Genomic DNA, 21,070 nt, shown 5'->3' on the forward strand with positions numbered 1-21,070 from the left:
ACAAAACACAGCACTGCATTGACTTAAAAGACGCTCTGGAGCAAGCCATACGAGACGGCAAGCTCTCCGAGTTCGCCAAGATCATCAGGGAGTCGAAGTGCATAGAAAGAGACAGATCACCAGAGAAGGAAGGACGTAACCCAAGGATACAAAGACAAGCCCCTCGGGAAAGTCCGGAAACAGACCCGACCATAGTCGTCAACGTCATAACAAGCAAGGATAAGGCGGAAAAGTCGAAATCGGCACTAAAAAAGAACCTCAAGGTCCTGGCAGTCAGAAACCAAACCCCGACAATCATCACCAATAATGCGATAACATTCTCCCCCGAGGACTGCCAATATGGCACCTCGGCGAAAGATGCCCCCTTCGTTATCTCCGCAAAGATAGGAACCGGGCGGGTCAGAAGAATACTACTCGACACATGAGCAGATTCCAACATCCTCTTCAGGGGGGTCATTCGACAAACTTGGGCTCCGAAACGAAAACCTACAAACCCACCATAATGGGGTAACAGGGCTCGGGGATAACTTCCTTCAATCGGACGGCACCATCACACTTCCCCTCACCATCGGAGCCGGGAACCAAAGAAATACCATCCTCTCCGAATTTGTCATCCTCAAGAACTCCACCACCTACAAACATCATCCTCGGGAGAAAGACCATTAACAACCTCTCGGCGGTCATCTTCACCAAATTCTTACTCATGAAGTTCCAAGCCGATGACGGCACTATCGGCACAATACACAGAGACCGAAAAGTCGCGGTAGAGTGTGAGAACACTAGCTCGACCCTCTGCAAGAGATCCCGAGATGCGGCAGGCATCTTCCTCGCCGACCTCGATGCACGCCAAGACCAAAGTCCGCGCAGAACCGTGCGAGAAAATGACAAAGAGGCAGAGTGGGACCTTGCAAACAAGGTCAGGAGCATAGCACACCTACGGGAGCTAGCCCTAAAACAAAGAATAAGTCTAAGGTACAATGGCAGCACGGTACGATGAGACTTTGGACCAGGAGACCTCGTCTTACGACAAAACGATATCGATCCACCCACTCCCGGAGAAGGGATGCTCACGCCCAACTGGGAGGGTCCCTACCAAATTAGGACGGTAATCGAAAAAAGAGCCTACATGCTCGAAAGACTAGACGGGACCAAGCTTCCAAGATCCTGAAATTCCACCAACTTACGGTGCTACTATATGTAGAAACATCCTTCCAAAGCAACAAGATTGAGGTCGTTTAAGACTATCTCTTTACCCTTTATATTTTGCCTTTTTTACTTGCATTTATTGCTTAAGTCGTTTAATCGTATATTTTCTTACTGGGCACTCTTTCCTACCCACATTGGGAGGTTTTAACGAGGCCCAAACCATAAATGGAATTCATTTTCTCAAAAGCATTGCCCCGTCTGACGGCATAAACCAAACGCGGCTACACGGAAATCGATTACCCCGAGGCCAACAAAACGGATATCCAAATAAGTAAACGGCTACACGGGAATCGATCACCCCGAGGCCAACAAAACGGATATCCAAATAATAAAACGGATATCCAAATAAGTGAAAAGGCTACCCGGGAATCGATCACCCAGACGCCAACAAACGGATATCCGAATAACAAAACGGATATCCAAACGGCTACATGGGAATCGATTACCCACGGATATCCAAATAAGTGAACGGCTACCCGGGAATCGATCACCCCGAAGCCAATAAAACAGATATCCAAATAAAAGAACGGATATCCGAATAACAAAACGGATATCCAAATAAGTAAACGGCTACATGGGAATCGATCACCCCGAAGCCAATAAAACAGATATCCAAATAAAAGAACGGATATCCGAATAACAAAACGGATATCCAAATAAGCAAACGGCTACACGGGAATCGATTACCCCGAGGCCAACAAAACGGATATCCAAATAAGTGAAAAGGCTACCCGGAAATCGACCACCCAGAAGCCAACAAACGGATATCCGAATAACAAAACGGATATCGAAACGGCTACACGGGAATCGATTACCCCGAGGCCAACAAAACGGATATCCAAATAATAAAACGGATATCCAAATAAGTGAAAAGGCTACCCGGGAATCGATCACCCAGAAGCCAACAAACGGACATCCGAATAACAAAACGGATATCCAAATAAGTGAACGGCTACCCGGGAATCGATCACCCCGAAGCCAATAAAACAGATATCCAAATAACAAAACGGATATCCGAATAACAAAACGGATATCCAAATAAGTGAACGGCTACCCGGGAATCGATCACCCCGGAGCCAATAAAACAGATATCCAAATAACAGAACGGATATCCGAATAACAAAACGGATATCCAAATAAGCAAACGGCTACACGGGAATCGATTACCCCGAGGCCAACAAAACGGATATCCAAATAATAAAACGGATATCCAAATAAGTGAAAAGGCTACCCGGGAATCGATCACCCAGAAGCCAACAAACGGATATCCGAATAACAAAACGGATATCCAAACGGCTACACGGGAATCGATTACCCCGAGACCAACAAAACGGATATCCAAATAATAAAATGGATATCCAAATAAGTGAAAAGGCTACCCGGGAATCGATCATTCAGAAGCCAACAAATGGATATCCGAATAACAAAACGGATATCCAAACGGCTACACGGGAATCGATTACCCACGGATATCCAAATAAGTGAACGGCTACCCGGGAATCGATCATCCCGAAGCCAATAAAACAGATATCCAAATAACAGAACGGATATCCGAATAACAGAACGGATATCCAAATAAGAAAACGGCTACACGGGAATCGATTACCCACGGATATCCAAATAAGTGAACGGCTACCCGGGAATCGATCACCCCGAAACCAATAAAACAGATATCCAAATAAAAAAAATAGTGACTCGTGAATCGATCACCCGCAAAGCCAACAAAACGGAAATCCAAATAAGCTAAATAAACAAAGTCTTGAAATCGGCCTACCAAGAGGCCTAAAATAAGTTCACAATAACAACCCAAAAAAGGCCACACAAAACAAGCATGAGCTGACGGTCTTCCAACTTGCGAAAAGTCAGACTGACCAACATCCTACCAATAAATGCAGGATGATGTCACGCCCTTTTCAGGCCCCTCACAGTCTCCCAAACTACAGAGAATCAGACTCCCCAACGACTTAGCATTGAGACCAAGAAAGCATACTCTCATGCTCCGGGGACAACTGTTCCAGACCCGATCTCCGGGCCCTTCTTCAGAACGGTCATCAAACCCGGCATGTGATGAGACGCCCAAACAACGTGCTCCTCGTCTGACCATGAAACGGCCAGGAACTCCCCAAATCCTCGACCTCGACTGGAAAAACCAAATAAATGATCTCCTTGCCAAACCACAAACGGCGAGAAAAAGGTTTCTCCAGCGATGAGACCAAGCACCCTCACTCTCTCGCTCCGGGGGCAACTGTTACGGATTCGACCCACGGATCCTACGCCCGGAATGGTCCCCAAACCTGGTTACCCGGGTCCGACCCGCTTCGCCCTTCTAGAATACCCGAAACCGGCCCTCTAGAGTTCCTAACCAACTTTCGAATTCAAACGTCTCCCTTATCTTAGCCAAACAAGATAAGATAAGATAACTACCATCACCTATAAATAGAGGACCCAGGTCCCTCCAGGTATTCATTCATTCCTCACACCTTCTACCTCTTAGATCCATTCTGACTTGAGCGTCGGAGTGTCTTTGCAGGTACCACCTCCCATTGCTCCAGACAAGTGATCCGGCATCTGCCTCAACCCGCAAGTTCTCGATCCATCTCTCAACCCGTACCAGAGACATCTTGTACAATAGGGAAAATCGAACTCACAATCTCTTATATGAGTATAGAAAAACTATACCATTTGAACTATAACTCATTGGCATCCTATATTATATATACTGTAAAATTGTTTATACATAAATTTTCTTTGATCACACTTTGTGTATGATCTTGAGACGATATACATGTATCACCCCCAAAAAATATATAGGGAGAAAATTAATGGAATGATGTAGAATATTATATTAAAAGAAGAATTTGTAGTAATTCTTAAGAACTAAATTGAAAAATGTTATGCAAGAACTCAATAATGAATTTCTAAACAATTAAAGAGTTCAAATTAGAACTTGAGTCAGATAATAAAAATAGTGAGAGTAATTTAACTCTTTTTACTTATTATTTCTGGTGTACAATTGTAGGTAGAATAATACTGAAGATGATAAACCTTTGACTTTGAAAAAAGTACATTATTGGATAAGCTCATTTAATTCTTATCAAAATATACAGTTGTATGCAGCTCTACCCCCAAACCTAATACAGTTGTGGTCTTTTAAGATTCAACAAAAATAGTTCATCAATTAATTTTTTTTTTTTTTTTTTTGTTGAAACAAAATAGAAAATACCAATATGGTGAAGTAAAATAGTTTAACTTGTATTTGCTAGAGAACAACACAATTACACATGAACTAACCAAATAATGAGCACAGAAAATTAAGGCAAAAACCCATCATAATTTAATCACTTAAATTATGATTTGAACAGCACATGGGATGTTGCAAAATGAGGTCAGAAAGATTCCCAAAACACTATTCTCAAGACACCACATTCATATGCAAAACCAAATCCTTCACTAACATAATAGCAGCCATTAGCCTCATCCTCAAACTTCACTATTACTAATAAATACTTGGTTTAAGTATTCCAAAAGAATTTAGATCCTCTAGTGAGAATATTAGTAAAGTGATAAAATTAAGAGTTCATCACTGTTAAATTTGAACTTCCATTGTATGTAAATTTCACTATCTTTATAACTGAAATCAAGGACTAAAATCACTGAAACACCAGTATTCATATAATACTTGAAATGCTTCCATATATATAAAAAGAAAAAGTTGATTAAAGCAACAAGTTGATAAAATGCAGGAAGCTTTTGTAGCTAAAGGCTAAGGGGGTTTAATTGCCCCTAGTCCAACCCCAACCACCCACCTAGCTTAATACTTATATACAGTTGGATACACCAATATGCATTTAAATCATTTGGCATCTATATCTTCAACCATCACCAATTAAACACACATCAACCAAGAAGGGCTTTTTCAGCCAAAATTATAGCACTCTTTAGTCCCTCTCCTCTACCCTATCTAAGATAAGAGCAAAAAATAGCTAACCATATGCCCTCCCATCTAAGGGACTACCCCTTATATATCAATTTCTTTGGGACCACTCAAATCATCAATAGGGTTCCCTCTTCTACTAATTCACTTTGGTTATTACAATGTTGGTTACAACTTTCCTTTTGTTGCACTTGATTTGAAAACAAGCAATGTATACACTCATAGTTATCAAGATAAGACATTTATTTAGTATGTCACAATAATATTATATGCTACAAAGTACAATCAAGAGAGAGTGAAATTGAAGCAGCAAAACATTACTAGACATAAATCTCACATATAATAACATTGAATAAACAAATCCTTACAATTTTGCAGCCTACTAGCATAAACAAATGAAATAATTTATAAAGCAAGAAACCCCAAAGTTCCTTCTTCTTCTCAACTTGCAAGTCTTAGCCAAAAGACATGCCCACTGAGCAATTGCATTACTATATTCATTCATAAAGTTAAAACTTATCATCAACCCCAATATCTCCACTTGAAGGGCAATCCTTCCTGATTCACTATGTACTTCAATATAATATATAATCATATAAATAATGCTAAATTCTGACAATAAGACAATGTGCTGTTTCCATGACCCCCTCCCCCTAAAAAATCCCAGTAACAGCTTAAGAAAAAAAAATATTCATAATACTAATGATAATTAATTGATTAAAAAAACAAATCAAGGACAGATATTCTCCACTTCTCTTCCCATTCACAGTTGAAACAGAATTAATTAAAGAGACAAACCCTTCACAATTTTCAAATTATTATAAATAAGAATTATAATGATAAAGGGGGGATGGAATTTTAAAGATGGCATCCAAAGCAATTACAGGTCCTGGGAGTGAATGAACAGAATCCATAGGGCTTGTTTGGAATGTTGCAATTGATGGCATAGCAACAAGGAGAGGGCAAGCACACTCCTCTTGGACCACCACAGCAGGTGCAGAGAGCACATATCTGGAAGCTTCCAAGCTTCCTTCTGCTCTCATTCATCATCATCATCAACCCACTCTTCTTCCCTTCTTCCATCAAAGGTACCATGGGATATGACCCATTTGCCTCCTAATCATAAAAAACCAAACTTTTTCAAAATTTAGCAAAACCCACATGGTAAAAAAACCAAACTTTTTCAGAATTCAGTACTACCCAGATGAGAATTTTCACTAGGAACAAAAGAAAAATGCATCTAGATCCATAAACACAGTTACAAAAAACAAAGGGGTAAAAAAAAGAAGCAAAATTGGATGTTTATGGAGAGAGAGAGAGAGAGTAAGGAAAACTCACATGGATTAAGGTTGCTTCATTAGCCATGATGGAAACAAAAATGAGAGAGATGATGAGGCCATGAGAAGGAATCATGCTTGGTTGGTTGGTCACTTGAAAAATGCTTCTTCTGAATCTATTTGTCTTAGGTTTGTGTTACAGAAGGGGCTTTAAACCTTGTCCTGTCTGCAAAAACTTGAAATTGTTGTAATATATCATAAATGTGTAATTTTTGGTTCCTATTTATGTAGAAATGTTTGAGCTTTTGAACTAAACTGAACTAAAATAGCTAGCTTTTTTGCAAGGTTGAAGATAGTAGAAGAGGAAGTACTACAAAATAGAAAGAGTAGGCAAAATGGAACTATAATGAGTTGGAAGAGAGAACCAGAAGAAGAGATGGGGACAGAGACAGAGACAGGGACAATGATAAGGACAACAACAAGAACAAGGGTTTTTCACTTTGAAATATGAGGCACTGTGTGTTCCCTTCAATTAAGAGAAGAGCACAGTTCAGTTACTGAGAGAAGTGAGAACATAAAATGAGATTTTTTTTTTTTTTTAGTTTGAGTTTGAGGAACACATCAAACTCTTCTCTCTTTTCATCTCACTCACTCATAGGTGTAAAAGGAATCAAGGGCATTATGCAGTTTATGGCTTTATGCTTAGCCTTTTTATTTTATTTTATTTAAAAAAAAAGAAAATTAAATCTCTAATTTTGTAATTCAAAGAGATTAATTTTTAATTAATTAAAAATATAAAAATATTTTTTATATTTTAAAATGTAAAATATCTAAGTTTTTTCGTTTAAAATATATAAAAATAAAATATATAAAAATAAATAGATCTTTAGAAAGTCAAAATTTTATTTTATTTTTGAGTTAAAAAGTCAAAAATTTATTTGTTATTTTTTTAATTTTTTACTTGAAAGAGTTTTGTTAAAGCAGTTGTTAAAAATATAAAAAAATATTTTATGTAAAAATTAAATTTTTAATAACATTAGATGCATACAAATAATTTTATAAAATAGTATTTTTTTATTTTATTGTTCTTAGTCCGGCACTAAAATTCCGAACCATATTTTTGTATGTCTTAAAGGCAGAAAATTAAGTGTATAAAAAAAAAAGTCTCTAATGTTGAGTGTGGACTGGATCTCATTACTTTGTTTAGAGCAACCGCAATTTGGTATTGAAATTCATAAATTATCCTATTACAATTTTTTTTTTATACTAGGTACGAACCTAAATTTTCAATGTATCAATCGAATTTGGAATTATGTGTTTGACTCTCATCTCTTTTCATTTTACTACATTTGATATAAAAAATATAATAAGTATTAAAATTTTGAATATTATACAAAAAATTAAACATTTGGTAATAGACCACTAAGCTCAAATAACACTACTTGTTCTTGAAAATAAAATGTTGTATATAGATATTAGTGTATACACTAATATTAGTTTATTTTTTTATTAAATATGTATAACAATAAACATAAAGTATTTTTTAATAAGTTATATATAAAATAGTATTTGAAAAAAGAAACTAGACACCAACTCTTTTCATATCTAGTCACCAAAAAAAAAAAACTCTTTTCATATCTTCATTATATATATTATAAATACAATCTTTTTTTTTTTTTTGAAAAAAAATCTCAAGAAGATATTTAACAAAGATATTAATTTATCAAAGAGAATAATTTTCTCATTTAAAAACAAGATATTTTAGTTTATATGGAAAAAAAAATTAGACCTTCACTCCTTTAATTTACTCATTTCACGGACAGTTCATAATTTTCTCTTGGCCTTATTCACGTAGAGCCTTGAATTTCATATTTAATACTCAAAGGATTAAAAACGTGACATGCAAGGTAGATAATTTCAATATAAAATACGAGCACGCCTTTGTTGGTGTTTCTATGAAATATATCCTTTGTTTTTTTTTTAAAATACATCCGCCATTTATCTCCATTACTTTTTTTTTTTTTTTTTGCTTCTCAAAGTTCTTTAAGGGTGTCAAAATCGACTTAAAATTTTTATATATGGATAATTTCAATATAAAATACGAAAATATTTGACCATTTTGATATTTTACTCTACTATGATAATAATACAAAATATCATTGACATTTTATAAAAAAAAAATATTATTTTAATTACGAAAAGATAAAACATCACTAACATTTTGTTAAAACGCTCAATAATGTATAACATATAGTTAGGAAAAATTTCAAGTGTACCAAATCAACGGTTAAAACAACTAGAACACCAATATTCCCAATACACTTAAAACTCTTCCTATAGTTTAAATCATCTTTAAAGAATTCATCGCTCATAATTCAATATATATAAAAAAAATCGTCAAAATCATGGGGGAAAAAATTTACAGAATTTAGTAATTCAAAAAGATCCATCTATTTACAAAAGTAGTTGCAGATGACTTATTAATGATTAAAAAAATACAGTCAATTTCAAATCATATCTATGAATAAATAATAAATAAGCAAATAGGCAAACTAATCTTTATAACGAGCAATAATTTTTTAACCTTTTATGTATTTTTTTAAAAATGCTGGCTTTCCGAAATGCCCCTATGACTTTTGTATCCTTCATAATTAGCTTAGTATACACATTATGATGATGGATAATCATTCCTTTTTCTAACCAATTCTTTTTTCTTTTTTTTTTAGCGAAGATTAAAACAGATATTCCCTGAGAATCTCAGTTCTAAATTTATACATGCACTGAACTAGAGACAAAAGCTTGTGAATCCACAAAAAATAAATAAATAAAGATAAAGATAAAAATAGATAAAAACAATGAAATAGCAATGGGAAAGAAAGAAAACAACCGTTCAAATTTAATCATCCTCTACTTTACATTTTACAATATATATATATATATTCAGCATCTAGCATCTATTTTGGTGCTTATTATCCAATTCTTTCAAAATATATTCTCCATACAGAATATTTTCTCACAAAAGGAAAAAATGCAATCTGAACCTTTTTTTCCCATTTTAATTAAAATAAAAAATAAACTAAAAAAAGGGGACCTATTGAGTGGTTCAGAATCTACATGATTCATAAGCCAATATATTAATTAAACCAAGGAAACACTCTCTGAGTCTTTTCCTCTATTCACATGAAATAGTATGAAGTTTCAAATTATGGAAACAAATTCAATAAATTGTTCTTTTCAAATATGTTCTCATTATTTGAAGAATACCTATTTAGGACACAGTTGTCAACATCTACAAAAATTGGCTTAGAAACGGACATGTCTCTTATCTTATGTCACTGTTTTGAAACCACAAAAATTATCTTAAAATTAGTCTAAGATAGAGACAATTTTTTAAGTTTGTCTCCAATATCTTAAGGAAGAAGAAAAAAAAAAGCCAGCCCGGTGAACAAGTATCCTGTGTTAACCCAGGGTTCAGGGAAGAGCCGCACCCAAAGGATATAATATACGCAGTCTAACCTAATAATTACATCAGTGACGGTTTCCAAGACTTAAAAAACTGTTATCTTGAGGTTATATGGTGATAACTCAATCGTTGTTCCAAGACTCCCAAGAAGAAGAAAGATTAACACAAATTGTGACATGACAATTTTCATCACAAAATTCTCTAAGAATCAGAAAAAGAAAGAATTGGCCATGTACCTGCATGAACTTATTCATAACAAGCATCAGACTTGGTGGCGAAAAATATCAAAGAACATGCATCTTTAGCCACAGAAATTGCTGCTGCTTTACAAAGCCTCCATGAAAAGAGATTCAAATTCCCAACTATGAATCTATGATTTAGTTGCATGTGAATTGTAAACCGAATTCTAAGCCAGAAAATGCCAAGATACCCACCTTTAACCATTCGGAATCAGAAGAGCGAGCACCTTCGGCCAAAACAACAGTCACATGTTCTGTTTCTTCTGCCTCTGAAATTCAGAGTTTAGATTCTTTATCCTTCAGCTTCTGCAAAATGAACCATGTTAAGAGCAATCAATTCATGCAAACGAAATACACATTTACATACACACATATATGCTAGGAAAATATTGCTTACAGGTTAAGTTCTGAAACAGCAGCTTTTTTCAACTTTCAACTTGCTTGGAGTTCTGTTAAACTTGGCTAGGAATGTACAAAAAATATGAATCATAAAAGGATATTGAATATCCTACTATTGGCTGCCAGCGAAAATGATTTTCTATACACACAAAGTAGTTCGGTATAAACCGAACTTTTTTTTTTTCGGAGAAAGTAAAAGCCTTTGAAATGAATTTCAGACCTGCATGAAACAAAGATTCAGCCAGGAGCCAAATTCCTGATTATTATAGATTTCCAGAAACATTTTTTACATATTGGCAAAATGTTAAATAGATAAACCAGTTTTAAGGACAGAAGAAATGTTCACATCAGGTTTTGAACCAAATGTGACAAGTATTTTGTGAAATTTATACAATCTGGCAGCATGAAATTCCAGAAAAACTGAATCCAGTAACCGCGGTCAATAGCAGGTTGGCAGAATCAGCTTAACATGAACTCTGTACATCTCCAGCAACGGGAAAATCGATTTACAGATTACCCTTTTCTCCCCTGAAAAAAATCGTAAAAGGCAGATGATGCATTTCCAAGAGACATCATTATCCCTCATCATCAATGTTATCATCACTGGAAGGAAGTTGTCTAGTCTCCGACAACGAAAGCCTCCTTGGCTTCGCAGAGCCTGACTCAACAAGTCCTTCTGGTGATAAATTTAATGCGGCGGTTCCTGATGAAGAACCCAACATTCGTCGTCCTGAAGCATCAGCTGAGGGTGATGTAGACATATTATAGGCAAAGATTCCCATGGGGTGGTCGAACTTGCAACTCGGGCCGAATTTGCATATACCATATCGCGAGTAAAAGACACACAATGGCTCTCCCTGTAGGAAATAAGACACTAGCTCTATCAGCTTGCACAAAAAATCAATCAAAAGATTATAAATGTGAAGATCATAGAGACAAATTTTGGAAATAATATGCTAAATCAAGAAGCATAATTTGATAACACAGCAAGGAAAACGCATAATTCAAACAATTCAGTCTGATTGGCCTTGATCATGTCTTCTACCTTCAGTTCTATGTATGGTTCAAACCATTAAGTTAGCTTCAGATTATGGTTATACTTAAAACTGCAATTCTTCTTTGCCCAAATTCAAGTATTCATGCATCACCTAATTAATGCTCATGAATAATCAACAAAAGGATTTGCCATGTATTGTGATTTATACGATTTATATGATGTTACGCACAAAACTAGGACGCCATACACCCTAACATTTAGTCATTTTATGGTTACTAGTAACTCATCCTTCTCGTGATGGTATCTTGTTATTTTGTGTCGATAACTTCCGACAACTAACTTAATGAAACAATGACTTGGCATGTATTAAGTATTCAATAGCTAGAGTTCCACTTACCGGACGTAAAGGAAGGCCAATTGGACTCAAAAGACAATCAGGAGCAGGAATCAGCCTCTCGCGCGGATGATGGAAACGGCAGACTGCACCGAACTTACAATCTCCAGTCTTCATGTAGAATTGGCATTCAGGCTGGCCAGGTCTTTCAGGAAATATGTTCTCCCTCTGCAATGCATAGAAACCTACGGGAACTGATCCAGAACGGTATTGAGAATATGCTCCTTGGGATCCTGCATTTGCCGATTCGCCTTGACGAGAGGATGCATATGTTTGACCATTTCCAACTGATTGTTGTGTACTGTCTGATCCCATTTGACCCTGGAAAAGGTGCATGTTCCATTAGGATTCGTCTCAACAATGTCGAGTTCTCAAATCTAGACTCAAATAGCAATGCACAAATAATGATAGAAACAAAGCACAAAAGCGTTACATCATAGAAAGAATGATCTTACATTGTATGCACCCCAGCCAGGTACCGAAACCACTCCCTGAGGTAGAATCAAAGATGCATAACTCGACGGACCTTGCCAGCGTGGACTAGCAATGTAGGATGAACTCGACCAATTTGTAATTCCTGCTGCATATGACTGCTGACCTGGCGTTGTTGGAGAATGAACGGTGGGATAAACAGGAGAACTGCGCATTGAAAGCACCATATTACTTGGTTGAGGATGATGGAATTTGCAAGTGTTCCCAAATTTGCACTGTCCGGTTCTTAAATAGTAAGCACATTCTGCCTCATTCTGCATCAACAACAAATATAAGTACAATGTACTTACACGACTAAATCATAATATCAACAATTTCGTAAGGGTTCGTAATACTCATATTGAATAGAAGTACACAAGGAATACATAACTATTATCCGAAAAACCAAATTAGATCTTCAGTCTAAAAGTGTATCAAGCAAGTTATTGGTGTAAAAATAAATGAGTGATAAAAACAAAAATGGGCTGCAGCAAATTAATGAACATTACTATCTTAGCCTTAGATACAACTCATACAAATGTACACAAATCTGAACAACTAACCGGGCGGAGTGGATAGCCTAAAATATTTAAAGCAACTCTTCCAGCAATCCCGGCCTTGTCTCTAGGATGATGAAACTTGCATGTGGCTCCGAATTTGCAAGTTCCTGTCTTCAGATAATACTGGAAAACACAACTCGGATCAGTATTTTGTAAGATGGTGGTTGTTTACAATATGAAGGTTCACACACATACTATGTCAAGGCCAAAAATTAGTGCTTAGCAGAATAAGGTTGGCGTTAACATCAAATAAGAAAATCAAACAAAAACAACAATTTATAGGCTGCCTATACTTCACGTAGACATCAATGATTAACTCAAGTGTTGTTAAATAAAGTTTTGTATTGTGTAAATATAAAGAATAGTTAGTTCTTAAGACAGACGAAGCGAAGAAGTGAACATCTCCCCCCCCCCCCCCCCCCGGACCCCACCCCAACACCCGCATGCGCGAAAAGAGAGGGAGGGGGGGCACATCTGAACTAGAAATTATTTTAAACTAGATTTTAGTCCAATGAAAACTCAAATTAAACTAATACAATATAAATGTAAATCAGTTGCCTCAAAATTTTTGATAGAGTACTGCATACACAAGCAAATTGAAATGCTGTTAACTTCCTACCCGAATTATGCCACTTTTCAGATAACTGCATATGAACCATTCTAGAAACAATAGTACAGAAAATAGATGTACATGCAACTCCCATTAACATTATGATCTCCTTTGCCCTAGTTCCATTCACCAAACTGTTTGAAATTCCAAAGTTAAAAGATATTGTAGACACTTGTCATGCGGACTAAAGTAAAAGTCATCTGTAAATTGTTTTAGCCCATGCAGATTGCTATAGTTTCCAAAATTATTATAAAGTTCCACCTTAAAAAGCATGCACATTATAACAAGCAATATGCACCTTATGCACTCATTGAGAAACAAGTACATGCCTGACATTCTGGCTGCCCTATCCTTTCTGGGAACTCTCCTTTCATCCGTGCAGCGGCAATAGCCTAATGGTATTTGAAGAAAAACTAATCAGATAAGTGATCAAGACAATGATCACAAAAGTACAGAAAAGATAATTTCATTCAAGTTTCAACATTTTATAACAGCTACAAACTATTCTTTTTCCTATGGAATGAATGAATACAAAAACCAAATAATCATGTGTCAACAATCTTCATAACACTTATGTTATCAACTTAAAATCACAATATGAGTTTCTACCAGTTTCCTGTTAGGAGGATGGTTAAATCGACATGTTGCTCCGAATCTACAGAGTCCTGTTCTGATGTAATATGAACAATCTGGTTCTCCTGGATGCTCAGGATAAGGTCCAGGTTCCATCGTTTCACTCGACCTCAAGTTCATTTGCCACATTGCATCTGAGATAATGTCATATGAACAGGTCAGCTTCTCAAAAATAAAATAAAATAATCAAACTAAACCCATCGAAGAGTGAAAGAATAACGATAACCACAATCAGAGTTCAAACTTAGTCTCATTCTCATACTCTTCTGTTATTGTAAATCAATAAATCAAATGCAATATAAATTTGGCTCATGAAAATGCATAAGAAATGGAAGAATAAAGATTAAATCTTCGCTTTGGTCCTCGATTTTGTGAGCATCATTCATTTTAGTCATTTCGATCTGTCGAAGACTAAAATGAATCATACTCACAAAGTCGACGACCAAAAAGAATCTTTACTCAAAAACTAGAAGAACTCCAAGTCATGCATGCTAGACAATAATGATACAATAAAGAAAAAAATTAAAAAAAAAAAAACTTATGGGGGCCCCTTCTTACCATGGCAGTGGCATAAAGGGCCCCATCCTGTGAGAAAAAAAAAAAGAAGTTACTTGGATGAAATAAAAACTTTCAAGTACATTTTCTTCTCCAAATTGATATCTCTGTGCAAAAACCACACTAAAAACCAGTTTGGGAAAGCTATGAGCCCATGACTTTTCAAAAGCTGCCATGCCCTATTACTGTAGGTTCTTGGGGGAAAAAACTGGTGAAGACAAAGGCTCAATAAATGTTCATAGCTAAATATGTTTAAAAATCTTCCATAAATTGCACCTTGATAAATGAAGCAGTTTAAAAAGTTTCCATATATTGCTACCTTGATTAATGAAGTATCATAACAGGTTATCATGAAACTACAGCTACTTCAAAGTATTAAAACCTAAAAGTACCCCAAAAAAAAAAAAAAAAGAGAGAGACATATAAATAAAACTTTAGTTATATTAATTAAAATTAAAAATTAAATAAAGTAAAGAGGTTTTGTAAAGCAATTCAGAGCTTGGAAAACATGCCATATCATTGATTGTGGGTTTTACCAGTCAAAATTCAACATCAGAAACAAATGGCATGGCTATAAGGATGACTATGAACATTCCCAAAGTGACTAATAACTAATAAGGAAGCATTGAAAAAAAAAAAAACTAAAAAATAACAAAATATTAGTAAAAAATAAGATAGTTGTTGAACTTTTATGTGGAATACCAGAGACCAAAAAACAAGGGGCTAAGGTTGTTAGCTAAGGTTATCTCAGATCTCAGATAATAGCATTTGACAAATCCCACTGATTTTTTACACCCCCCAAAAAAAACCAATGAAATATGAAACAAAAAAAGGTATGTGATGATGATGAATTATGATCATAAAAAAAATTATCAATTAATTAATTGATTGAATCAAAAACACAACATGATCAGAAATTAATATAAAGGAAAAAAATGAATAAAATATAATTGAATTGAAGAGAATAGAATAGAATTGAGATTATGAGTTATGAAGAATGATAAGAATGAAAATAGAAGGAAGAAACAAACCTTGAGGGATGCCTTCACGGGACATGGGAATTGCAGCATCGAATTCCATATATGAAGATGAAGATTATGATTATGAGTATGATTAATATTATAATTATTATTATTAATATTATGTGTGTGGTTGGAGTATTTATACATGATTATGAAGAAGGTATGAGAATATAGAACCCCATTTGCACACAACACTCATTCATCAGTATCACTAAAACACACTCACTCTTTTTCTGTGTGTCTTTCTTTCTGTTATGAGATCAAGTTTCTTCCAACCCCAACAACAACAACAACATTAACTACATCAACAACAACAATAATAACACCAACAATAAATGATAAAATTTAATTATCATAAATAAAAATAATAATAAAAACAAGAGAGAGAGAGAGAGAGAGAGAGAGAGAGAGAGAGAGAGAGAGAGAAGAGAAGGAAAGAGAGGTGGCGTTGTGTTCTCCACTCCACAAACGAGAATAAGGAATAAAAACCAAGCAACCAACCAGACCAGTCATCTATTACTGTTACCAAATACTATATTATTATTATTATTATTATTATTATTATTATTATTATTTACTTTCGTTTCTTTTTTTTTTTTTTTTTTTGCAATTTTCATTCACTGAAAGTCTTTTAAAGAGAAATTTGTCTTTTTAGTCATTCAATCTTATAGTATTATTAAATCAGTTAAAGTAATTGATTTTTAAATTTATTACTTATAATATTATCTGAAAAATATAAATTTAATTAAATAATTATATAAAATTCTTTATATACATCAAAATTAATTTTTTTTATTATTGAACTTTTATTAAATAGAGTTTATGTGAGCTTCTTTAAAAAAAAAAAAATTAGATGGATATATTTGACAATCAACTTTGAGTCATACTTCAAGGTTTAACTACTATTTGCTATTTAGAATTATTTTAGTTATTATTTAATAATAATAATAAAAGAGCATATGTTAATGTGGTGCGAAAAAATAAGGAGAGTAAGACTTTTGAAAATTAACTTGTTATTAAATGTAAAAAATAAAAATAAAAAATAAAAAATAAAACAACTTAAATCTTAAATTTTACTTCTAAAATCATTGATATAAAGTATAATAAATAAAAAATTTAAAATAATTTAATTAACAAAAAATACAGTATTTTTTGTTTAGTAAATAATATTTAAAAATGAGGCTAATAAAAAGATATTTGATTGCTAAAATAATAAATAAGAAGTGAACTAAATTTGTGTCGCACAAAAATAAGGATAAAATTTTGTGTATATATTCTATTTTTAAAAAATCCACCCTGTAACAAAATTTAATACAAATTTGTAGAGAAATCAAATACAATTTTAGAAGTATTTATCACTTGTTTATTTTCAAAAAAATGACAGCAACAAAGAAAAACTTGAATCTTGGTCTTTAACTCTTTATGGAATATATATGAAACCGTTATCATTAATGGTAATCATTTTTTATTTTATGGCTAATTTTAATCATCACCCAAATTAGAGGTATTTGAGACGCCAATTTAAATGTAAAGATGAAGAGGATAAAATAAGCAAAATAAAAATAAGAATTACAAATAATCAAATATCATCTTATATATTTATTTATTTATAGTTTGTGTTTTTATGTGTTTTGTTTGTTTTTTGAGGCGCGTTTTGGACATTCACACATTCATTCATCTCCCCCAAAAACCTCATCTACTTTTTTGGACACGTACGTTTCTCCATTTTCTTTTTTATTTATTTTATTTTATTTTATTTTTGGTATTGGACTTTTGGTTTAAAATAATAATCCACAAAATTTGACTTATGCACTTCTCTACTTTACGTGAACCAATAACAACATTTAAATTAAATAAAATAATATGAAATATATTGAAATATACTTTTTCCTCTCACACGTGATTTGCTGTTTCTCAATCCCTTCAACTATGAGAATTCAGAAATGCACTTTAACCAAAGTGAGTTGGATTTTGAGAAAATAATCAATTTTATCTCTGCAGTTATATTTTAGTTTTAATTTAGTCTTTAAAATTTTAATTATTTTAATTTAATTTTTAAATTTTTTAAATTTTAATCACGCTAGTTTTTACAATAATTTTCATCATATAGTCAATTAAAATATTTAAAAATTAAATTAAAACAATTAAAATTTTAAAGACTAAATTAAAACTCAAATATAACTTCAAGATCAAATTAAATATTATCTCTTAAATTTTATATTAATATTATTTTAATTCACTTATAAATTATAATTTAACTCGATTTTATGTTTTGGATTGAATTATTAGTTAGACGACTTTAATTTTTTATTCTTAAATTCGATTTATTATTAAAACCTTAGTACACTAGAGTTTAAGGCTTTGTTTATGAATAATAACAAACATTACTAGATTATATCAGCATAATTAGATAGTTTCTACTTTCTAGAAGAAAAAAAAACCTATTAAGAGGATAATTATGTTTCATTCTGTCTATTAATTTTTTTTTTGAGACAATGATAAATTGATCTCTAATTTTTTTATCTGCGAATATTAAGTTTTGGAGAATTTAAAAATATAGTTAAATTTTTTATCTTTTTAAAATTTGGACACATTAATTTTCGAGTCTAATTTATTTTATTTTAAAAATTCTCATGTGTGTATCTGTATCAACCAAGTCAGTATAACAAAAATCACCTTTAATTTTTTGTTGTTGGATTTGACAAATTCAAGCGAACATAATGGATCAATATGTTCAAATTTTGAGAAGGTCAAGACTTAAATATATTTTTAAATTTTTGAGAATTTAAATATCTACAAATCAAAAGATCAAATACCTATTTGTTATTTTTTATATGGTTGAAACATAAAGTAAAGCTACTAAATAATTATTGACTTAAAGCTACCAAATTATTATTGACTTAACTAATCAAATCAATTTTTTTTTCTACTTTTTTGTTTCACTGTATTTTCATTTTAGGTATTACGGCAACATCCAACACCATTATATACTTCTATTTTCGTATTTATTTATTATTTTTTTTCTGAGTGATGATTAATTAAAAACTTTAATTCTGTTTTTCTAATTAATTTATTGTTGATACTTAAACTAGAAATTCAAATATATATGTTATTTTTTGAAAATATAAAAAATTAAAAAATGAACATTTTTATTTAAAAATAAAAAGGGTAGAATTTCCAATATTTTTCTTTATCATATTATGTGCTTACCAATGTTGGAAAAGTTGAATATCTTTTTCAAACTTCGTTTTTTCAATAGAAAGAAAGCATTGGGTTGAGTTTGGGTTGGCATTGATAAATGATGATAATAATAATAATATGGTGAATGGTCATTGGTGCACCAAGAAAAATAAGAGAAAAAATATAAGGGAAAAAAAATAGAAGCAAAAGGAGTGGATAATCAATTTTGGAACCATTGGTTTAGAAAGGAAAGGAAAAGAACAAAAAAGTTCGTGGAAGACGGCATGCTGTTTGAGTTTGAAGTTGACACCAATATACAAAATCTTAAAATTAAAGTATTTTAAAAAATAAAATTGTCTCTTGTTTAAACTTAAGGGTCTTGATTTTTGAAAAAAAATATTTTTTTATATATCTTTTATTAATAGATAAAATTTATTTTATATTTAAAAAGATTTTCTAAAAAAATTAAATATTAAAAACGTATTTTGTTTTTATTATTTTTTAAAATAAAGTACCGTTGATTTTTAGAAAATTAAAAATAAATAATTTATTTTTTTAATAAAAGTACTTTTATTGAAAAATTATTCAAATAGATTTAAAATTAAATAAAATATTTTATTTAAAAAAAATTCACATAAAAAAACTAATCCAAACTAACATTAAAGATTTAAGATGGTTGTATGAATAGTTTCATATTTGTTTTAAAATAAGTGAATAAAAAATAAATTTAGTTTGAGACAAGCCTCATAATGGGGAACGGGGTAATAACCCCCTAAATTTTAATTTTTTTACATATAAATTATATATAAATTTTAGTTTAATTTTTTTAAAATTTTATTTTATTATAAAAATATTTTTGATTCTCCTCTAATATTTCATCTAACTTCATTCCTAAATTTAGTTTTGATATAATTATCTATATAGTCTTTTAATTTGTAAAGTTTTTGAAATAATAAAATTGTTTTAGTAAATTATCTCTCGTATTAGTGAGATTCTATCAATTAAATATAATAAACAACGACTAATAAGTAATAAGTATGTATTAGTAGGAATATAAAAAAGAATGTGACTCCCTAATTAACTTTAATTTTTCTGTAAATAGGGTTAATCAATTCATATATGTGGCTAGTTAAATTTTCGTTAAATCAATTAAACAATATCTTCAAGATACTAGTAAATAGTAACGAATACTTACTCTTCTATAAAAAATATTGAAATTTAGTTCAATTTTACTTGATTGATGCATGATAGAGCGAAGAAACAAACATCATACCTTGAATTTGACGTTGTAAAAATAAATGGTTTTAGATTTAGTTTGTCATTTTGGTTTGAGTCAAAATTAATTTTATCATTATGTTGTTTTGACTTTATTTCTTGCCAGTTTTTCACTAGGTTATGTACTTAATTATGTTACCAATACCAATACACATGTCACAGTGTCACAGTGTCACACTATGACATTAACTTCTAATACCTAGCAGTGAAGAGTCTAAATTATTACATAATACACCCTCATTCTCCATATTACTACAGTACTCCCTGAATCTTGAAGCCCCTAAATCTTATGTTCTATAATTTTCAATGACCGAATTATCATATTATCATTCATTCTCCTTTGATACAACATGAGAGAAGCAATAATACATTGAGTAAATGACCATCGAGTTTCTATAAATTTGATTTTGGATAAATTAATCTTTTAAAAATATAAAATATTAGTTAGATTATTTATAATAGTAAATGGTGGACATATTATATTCTTATATTAATTTATGATGTAAAACTTAACTGTAATATTTTTATATATCGTTAATTATAATGACGTGTCTATTTATAAAAAATTACGAAAGAGATAACTTTTAGAATGAAACTTTACCTACGTTATTAGGGTTTGTGGTGAATAGAGAATAATTAGTGATGTTATAAAAAAAAATAAGAAAATAACTAATATTTTAGTGTCTAAAATGATATTGTTCATATGTTCATGCAACAATAATAAAATACGTCACTATAGATAATGGAACACATAAATAATTTCATTTCGTTTCGCACTATAAACGAAATGACATAACATTTTTTCTTATTTATTATTATAGAGAACCTAATTGATAGTTTTTTTATCTTTAAAAA

At 32.2% G+C, this 21,070-nt stretch overlaps 2 protein-coding genes across 2 annotated transcripts; both read right to left on the bottom strand.

Annotated features, from left to right (window-relative positions):
• Positions 1–5,461: 5,461 nt before the first annotated feature.
• Positions 5,462–6,750, bottom strand: LOC112744251 (uncharacterized). Its single transcript, XM_025793815.3, has 2 exons — positions 6,479–6,750; positions 5,462–6,256 (listed from the first exon to the last, which is right to left on the bottom strand). Exons 1-2 carry the CDS (start codon positions 6,551–6,553, stop codon positions 5,999–6,001), a joined length of 333 nt encoding a protein of 110 aa, XP_025649600.1. The 5' UTR covers positions 6,554–6,750; the 3' UTR covers positions 5,462–5,998.
• A 3,993-nt stretch (positions 6,751–10,743) lies between these two features.
• On the bottom strand, positions 10,744–16,292 carry LOC112744252 (zinc finger CCCH domain-containing protein ZFN-like). The gene is made up of 7 exons (XM_025793816.3): positions 15,770–16,292; positions 14,160–14,317; positions 13,880–13,942; positions 12,944–13,063; positions 12,365–12,655; positions 11,913–12,230; positions 10,744–11,375 (listed from the first exon to the last, which is right to left on the bottom strand). Exons 1-7 carry the CDS (start codon positions 15,816–15,818, stop codon positions 11,094–11,096), a joined length of 1,281 nt encoding a protein of 426 aa, XP_025649601.1. The 5' UTR covers positions 15,819–16,292; the 3' UTR covers positions 10,744–11,093.
• Between the last annotated feature and the right edge of the window lie 4,778 nt (positions 16,293–21,070).

Source organism: Arachis hypogaea, chromosome 14 (assembly GCF_003086295.3).
Source record: "Arachis hypogaea cultivar Tifrunner chromosome 14, arahy.Tifrunner.gnm2.J5K5, whole genome shotgun sequence".
Classification (NCBI taxonomy): domain Eukaryota; kingdom Viridiplantae; phylum Streptophyta; class Magnoliopsida; order Fabales; family Fabaceae; genus Arachis; species Arachis hypogaea.